This window comes from Scyliorhinus torazame, chromosome 14 (assembly GCF_047496885.1).
Source record: "Scyliorhinus torazame isolate Kashiwa2021f chromosome 14, sScyTor2.1, whole genome shotgun sequence".
NCBI classification, from domain to species: domain Eukaryota; kingdom Metazoa; phylum Chordata; class Chondrichthyes; order Carcharhiniformes; family Scyliorhinidae; genus Scyliorhinus; species Scyliorhinus torazame.
Genome location: NC_092720.1, coordinates 46,699,930 through 46,707,786, shown reverse-complemented (window position 1 = coordinate 46,707,786; position 7,857 = coordinate 46,699,930). Strand labels below are relative to the sequence as shown.

Sequence of the window (7,857 nt, the reverse complement as noted above, 5' to 3'; positions counted from 1 at the left end):
TCCAGATACTAACCTAGGTTCAAAGAAGAGTGTGTATTTGACCAGTCATCGTGTGTGTGTCAAACCGACTGTGGGCAGCATAGTGGTTAGCACAGTTGCTTCACAGCTCCAGGGTCCCAGGTTCTAAATTGCCCTTAGGGTCCAAAAAGGTTAGGTGGGGTTACTGGGTAACGGGGATAGGGTGGAGGCATAGGCTTAAATAGGTTGCTCTTTCCAAGGGCCGGTGCAGACTCGATGGGCTGAATAGCCTCCTTCTGCACTGTAAATCTATGAAATTCTATGGGTGTTAATCAGACCATTGCAACTTCTCATAAACTGTTTGTATTTGTAAACGGATATTGTATTATAATCATTTTTAAATTTTCTTTCCTCTTGTGGTTAAAACTAATTAGCGATCCTGTGACTCTATTCCTCCACATTTGATTAAAACACAGTAAAAGTTACAGTCTTTTGAGCCAGGGTTCCATTCTGGGATTTTCCCGTTCAGTTACAACACCAACTGGGATCGTAACAGATGTCTACCCCTGCCATGGAGCCAGTCTGATGGGATGTTCCTCCCGATTTCTGCACTCACCCATCCTCCCTCATTCTCCAGTCTCATTGGCATTGAGAATTCAACCTATAAGTTTGGGTAGCTTCTGAGATGGCAACAAGATTCTTACTGTTGTATATCATTATAGCATTATATTCTGACTTTGTTCATACACAGCAGTGGGTGTAGAAAAACAGACAGGTAGGCTGCACAAACAAGTTCAACAATAAGCGATACTGTACACATATGTACATTTAACCAGCTAATTTCTAAAAGTTTATTTTCTTACTTTCAGTGTTGGTGTGAAAATGAAAGTGAGGGAACTACACAGAAAACAAAACATTTTTGAAAAATATTTTTTTGTCTGCAGTCTGAATACAAATGGTTTACAGAGATATTCTGATCAGAAAATTAGGAATTTGATTGATGCATGATTACATTTTAACTACACATTTCATAAACTGTACAATTAAGACGGAAATGAAGATGTTTCAAAGCCCAACAAAAAATATGTGGAAGTGATGGATTGCTGATGCCAGCCAATTGGTACAGTGATGCTCACAAAACACATTACTCGTCTAACCACCATCAAAAATCAACTTTTGGTAATTTAGCATGCTTTCAGAAATGTACACAATTTAAGAGGGATGTGAAAATACTGTTTTTTGGGGGAAATTGGCATCTATTTAGGGATAGGTCTATTTAAAATATGCTAAAAGCTGTGTCCACTTCAGAATGCCAGTGAATTTTTTAGGCTTATAAAATTTGATCATGCACGAGTATGCTATACATTATTTTACAGTCAGTGAAGCTATGCCTGGATAGTTCCAAAACCCAGTACGGTTATTTACTAAGGAGTACCTAAAAACAGCAGACTGGAGCTTGAGCAGTCGGGTGTTGATAGCATTTGCCGTCATCACTTCTTTTCAAACCGAGCAATGCACAGATAAGTGCAGAAATGAAGTTTCAGCCTGTTAGTCTACACTATAGGTGCTCAGCAAAAATTTCAACATGCCACTCCGACAAAGCCATCTACAGTCCCTCAAAAAGTTGGCTGTGTTTGTTGCCAATGCCATGAATATGGAGTTCTAGTATTTTACTCCATTATGTCAATGCGAGCGACAGAGTAGCTAGCAGCACATGGTGGCGTTTTTACTTGGTTTATTTAAGGAAACAAAATGTTAGGATACTAGATGTAGAAATCCTTTAATGTGATTGGCTGTAATTCCCAATTAACTGCAGTGGCACTGTGCAGCCAAGTGCTAGATCTCTAAATGAGCCATACTTGAGTCATTGGTGAGCGACCTTGCTACTGACAGTAAATTCCGGCCCAATGTTTCCACCTGTGGGGAATTAGCAAATTTGCTTTTGTTCTAAATACTGTAATAGAATTTTCTGAAGTGTTCCACTATTCTTTTTGATGTGGCAATGGGCAGCTCCAGGGACCCTTTCACAGGGTAGGCAGAAATTCCACTCCTCTCCAAAGAGCACCATGAACCTGAAGATCTGTCCTATCTAGGTGGATGCCTGATGAATGGGCACAAATTCAGCCAAGACCTAACCACACCCTGTCTTGAGTGTACCAAGTCTCCTCTTGCAACTACAAGGGCATCAGTATAAGGCTGGGGGTGGGGTCACCTTAGTCTGACCCTTAGTCCTGATAGATTTAGGATCAGCATAGGCATGCCTGGTTTTACCAGATGTACTTTGTTAGCAGGCAGCATGTAAAGTCCGCCTTATGCTCCAGGCCAGAATCTGTATTTCTAAATATGGGGGTGGGAGGGCAAAAAGTTCCCCCCAAGTGGGCCTGGTTCAAGGAGCTACTGGGGTTTCCTGGCCATTTCAGCATGGGGTTTCCACAATCTAGAAAAGGCTCACTAAGTGTCACTAAAGTAAAATCAAAATGCTGCAACTGCTGGAAGTCTGAAATAAAAACAGAAAATGCTGGAAAAACTATTCTGGTGCAGTCATATTGGACTCAAAACATTACCTCAGTTTCTCTCTCCACACATGTTGCCAGATCTGCTGAGTTTTACCAGTATTTTCTGTTTTGATCTCACGAAACCGTAGCCATTTCCCGGATCTCAAACCTTTAGTTAGTTTTAGTGGAGGAGGCCACGGGCAGCTAGGGCCTAGCATTTAAACCGGGATACAAAAGCTGTCCTTCATATTCAGTGAGGTGCATTGCTTCAATATTCAATACGCTGGAAGCTACTGCCTGCTTAAAAGTGTGTGAGCATGCGCCCCTTTATCGTTAATTTCAACTAAACTTGTAAAAAAATGCCCAGTTAGAGCTGTCAGTTTCCAAATGCAGGATAAATGTGTGGGGGATTGTCCAATGAGGAAAACAGGTGATAACAGCCCCAAAATCCTTCAAATCATCATAGGGGTTAAGTGGACTGCAACAAAAAGGAGTCTATATATTCTATCTAGAGCTGTGTATGCAGCACTATTTGCCAATTATAAATATTTAAATTATTGCAGATTCCTTTATAAAATTATTTCTCCTTGATTATAAACATAATGGCAAATAAAAAATAGATTTCTAAATTTTTTCAGCAATACCTGAGCATACATTAAAAAAATTCTGCTTCATCATATGGAAACCATACTGTACCTCTGGGAATCTTGCATTTGATATAGGTGTTATACTTACACTGCATGACTGAATGCTTGAAAAATGAATACAAGCACACTCAACCTACCCTCAAGTGTCAATTGCTATCTTATAAAAATTCTGTAATTTGTCCAGTTTACAGCTCATGTATCGGACACCTAGCCTTAAGCATATAGCTCAATGTTGTCAACATATGGAAATCTTATTAAAATATGGAAGGTCAGTTTGTGTTGGTGCAGCCACTCCAACTGATGCAATAAACTCCCATTAATTATATCAATTAATTAGAGACCAATTCTAATGGATTCTATAAACAGACTCGACATTTCAAAAAAAAAAAAAAAAATCAAGAATGAAGCTAATCTGTAATTAAATGTCAATCTTTAAAAACTGAATTCTTAAAATTGTGGCCGTGATTTTACATCTGAAACCTTCTGAAGAACTCACAGTTTTAAAGATGGATGCTGAGGAAGTGAAAGAGAAGTATAAGTGATGTTAAGAGCAAGATGGTGAAGAGAAATCACTATAAAACTATTAACCAGCATAAATAAGTACAGCATTGATGTTTTTTTACATTTCTATTCTGTCGGGATAGTAGCTCTGCTTACTTTTCCGCACAAAAAAATCATTGTAAACCAAAACCTAAAAGATTGTAAGGGAGAAAAAAAAACATTGAGGCAGCTGACAAGTGCAAAGTGGCATCCAGAGAAAACCAAAGCTGCAGGTATCCAACTCATACAAATTAGTCTGGTGTCTATAATGACCATGAGATCACAAATCTGTAACATACTTCAGACTGGTAGTCACCTGGTCACCCTGAATAGGAGTTTCATTTTCTTAATTTCTCTCCTAGCTATATCAAATCCTGAAATCAGCAGTGCCTCAGGGAATCTTCAAGTCCAAAAAATCAGTTTTTCTTTTTCAATTCATTGGGGTCATCGGTTGGCGCACTCTTCTCAGGCTCAGCATGACCATACCAAAGAGATAGTAGAATAATCATGTGGCAGACATGGAGCGAAATCGAGCTGTATACAGTCGAGGGATAGGTGTTCCAGGACAGCTCAATTAATCCCAGAATAAGTACTCTGAAAGAGGAATTAAAGATGTCATCAACATACCTTTTTAATCAGTACAAATCTGCAGAAAGGTAATTTCCATTAATTTGTGTCATTAATTTTTTTTTATTTTTAAGAGCACCCTCATACGCCCAGTGATAAATAAATAGTAAGCCCTAACCAATGTAGTGGGTACAGGTTTAACTAGTTCTGTTAAATGTAGATGTCGGGGGGGGGGGGGGGGGGGGGGGGGGGGGATGAAGAAAAATTTAATAGAAATGTTTTTCGCCAGTCTGCATTTGACCAGCTGTTTAAATTCAAAAGATACCGAAAGACAGTAGATAAATGTAGCATAACATATGAACTGCATTTAGTATCACAGTAAACAAACTCCTCATTGCTCACTAACAATCATTTGAAAATTGTTACTCCCAGTAATAAAAGAATCTGCAACCTCCAAAATGAGGGCAGCACGATAGCACTGTGGCTTCACAGCGCCAGGGTCCTAGGTTCGATTTCCTGCTGGGTCACTGTCTATGCGGAGTCCGCATGTTCTCCCTGGGTCTGCATGGGTTTCTCCCACAGTCCAAAGATGTGCAGGTTAGGTGGGTTGGCCATGATAAATTGCCCTTAGTGCCCAAAAAAGGTTAGGAGGGGTTATTGGGTTATAGGGATAGGGCTTAAGTGGGTCGGTGCATACTCGAATGGCCTCCTTCTGCACTGTATGTTCTATGACTGTAGAAAATATACTTTCCAATTTACTGCCAAGGTGCCAAGTTGGCATTTTTCACACAACAGGAATCGGGCCTGGGGTGCCATGCGCAAGGAGGGGAGTGGGGGGGGGGGGGTGCGCGCGCGAGAGATCGGGATGACTTCGGGAGTGGAACTCTCCATTGCAGAAATCGGGCCCAAGTGCGGCTTCGGCCTTGCCTTTCCTGCTGAGCCTTGGATCACTGTCCGTGTGGAGTTTGCACATTCTCCCCCACAACCCAAAGCTGCGCCTGGTGGGTGGATTGGCCACACTAAATTGCCCCTTAATTGGAAAAAAACAATTGGGTACTCTAAATTTATATAAAAAAGTGATGCAGCTTGATGGACAAGACGTTGCTATTTTGAACAATTGGTAGCAAGCTCATCCCAGTCATTAATAGCAGCATCATGGAGGGCTTCAGAGTGTCTTTGAAGCATTTGTTTTGTCCTCCACTGGAAGACTGTCCATTTTGAGAGTTGAGAAAACAGGGCCGGGTGGGGAAGTCAGTTTTCAGCCATACGGACAGAGTGTCCAGTCCATCATAGTTGATTTTGCAGCAGTTCTGCCTGAATACTTGTCCAGCTGGCTTCACGAAGGTCACTACCATTTGTTTAAGGGCTCCCATTAAACCTTGTAGATGCTGCAGAGGCATTGTTGATGAAATTTCTCTAGCGTGTTTACATGTTACTGATGCACAGTGCAGCTCCCACTGCAGTACAACAGTGTGATGATGACTACTGCTCTGTACACTAGGACTTTTGTTGACTTGTGGAGGTATGTGGTCAAACCCACTGCAGAATTAACAAAAGAACAAAGAACAATACTGCACAGGAACAGGCCCTTCAGCCCTCCAAGCCTGTACCGGTCATGATACTATCCTTGGCCAAAACCCTCTGCACTTCCTAGTGCCAAAAGAACAAAGAAAGGTATTGAGGCACCGCTGAGATTAGTTTGCGAAAAACAGTAAAACCTAATAGAAACTATAGATTTTTTAAAATATAAAGTAATTTTTGAAAGGAGGAAACTTTATTGGCAAGCACATGCCAGCTGGAAGAGTTAAGTTAAAAGAAAAGGCATAACTTACACCACGATACCAAAACAAAATACTACAGATGCTGGAAACCTGAAATAAGAATAGAAAATGCTGGAAATGCTCAGCTGATCTGGAAGCAGCTATGGAGAGAAAAACAGAGTAAATGTTTCAGGTTTGTGAACTCTCGCAGGCCTGAAACGTGAACTATTTCCTTTTCTCTGCACATATTTTCAGCGTTTTCTGTTTTGATTACTGTCTTGTTCGGACTGGTTTTCTAGATACATTGAATTAAGTTATTCTATTAGTTATGAAAAGTCATTTTTTCTTCTTCCAGAGATCTAAACATATACTCAGCTGGTTACTTTACTTCATCAAGTCATGCCTGTTCTTTGAATGTAGCAGAATTTAGGGGTACAATCAGACTTGAAGCCAATGGGAAAGTAAATCAGGTGGGGTCAAAATTGGGATGCCAATTTGCGATTGCTTATTTGGTGTGACTGCCCAAGGTGAATTTCACCTCATAATGTCTTCATGAATGCCTCACTTTGAATGGTGTAAGGAAAATGAGAAGGCAGTAGCATAGTGGCATTGTGGTATTGTCGCTGGACTAGTGATCCAGAGACCCAGGATAATGATCTGGAGACCCGGGTTCGAATCCCACCACGGCAGGTGATGGAATTTATACACAATAAAATATCTGGAATTAAAAAGTCTAATGACGACCATGAAACCAATGTCGATTGTCGGAAAAATCCATCTGGTTCACTAATGTCCTGGAGGGAAGGAAATCTGCCATTCTTACTGGTCTGGCCAACATGTGACTTCAGACCCACAGCAATGTGGCTCTTAACTGCACCCTCAAGGGCAATTAGAGATGGGCAATAAATGCTGGCGCAGGCCCAAGGAATGAATTTTTAAAAAATGCTTTCAGCAGAAATTACTTGATATTATCTATTTAACGCTTGGCGCGATTCTCCGGAAACATTTACAAGTTCTGTAGCGAGCGGGAATTGCTGCAGGTTTCCTGGCGCATGGCCCAGCGAAACCAGCAATGCAATTCAATGTTAATTGTTCCACTTAAGGAGACTTCATAGGCTTTTCAGCGCAAATAACGGCTCGCCAGCTGATTCGCCGAGACCGCACTCGCCAGCCCCCCCAGCTAACAAGGTCAGGCAGCACTTAAACTGCATGTGCTCAGCCAACCCCAGCCAGCTTGCAATAATGGCGTCAAGGAGACCAGCCCCAAGATTCAGGAATGCTGATCTGGGGAGGCTCCTGGACGCGGTGGAGACCAGGGGTAGATGTCCTGTTCCATGGGGGTCCTGGAGGGTGAGCCACAAGGCAGCCAATGCTGCTTGGAATGAGGTGGTGGCAACCGTTTGGTCCAACAGTATGACCAAGAGGAGTGGCCAGCAGTGCAGGAAGAAGGTCAACGATCTATACCGGGCAGCACAAGTGAGACACCAACGCCACACAACCCCTCCAAAGGGAGCATCGTCCCCCAAGTGACTCCCAGTCCTCCTTACCCCTTCCCCCTAACCCCACCTTCACACCCCCTCTCCCGTCACTGAACCACGCGTGTGGTTAACAATGTTAATTCTCGGTGTCTCCTCAGGAAAAGCTCTCCTACAATAGGTGGGAGAGGGCCCAGACTGGCTGTGGGGTGCCGGACTTGAAAATCTTCACCTCCTTTGAGGTGACTGGTGTGGCCAAGGACAGGGCGGTCACCAATGCGGATGTCGCTGAGATGAGGAACCACCGGGATCCACCCGGAGGACCTATCAAACATGAGTAGTGATTGCCTTACTGACTGACCCATCCCTCTCACTGACATGTCCATTCTCCTGCAGGTCCTCCAGCTGATGGTGT

The 7,857-nt window shown here is 42.5% G+C and overlaps 1 protein-coding gene across 2 annotated transcripts in view; it reads right to left on the bottom strand.

Moving 5' to 3' along the window:
* Positions 1–781: 781 nt before the first annotated feature.
* Positions 782–7,857, bottom strand: part of alg3 (ALG3 alpha-1,3- mannosyltransferase) — a 54,751-nt gene continuing 47,675 nt past the window's right edge. For both annotated transcript variants that reach the window (XM_072474092.1, XM_072474091.1), the window contains exon 9: positions 782–4,234. In XM_072474092.1, the coding sequence (XP_072330193.1) occupies positions 4,057–4,234 (178 nt within the window). In that variant the 3' untranslated portion in view covers positions 782–4,056. The remainder of the gene's footprint in view (positions 4,235–7,857) is intronic.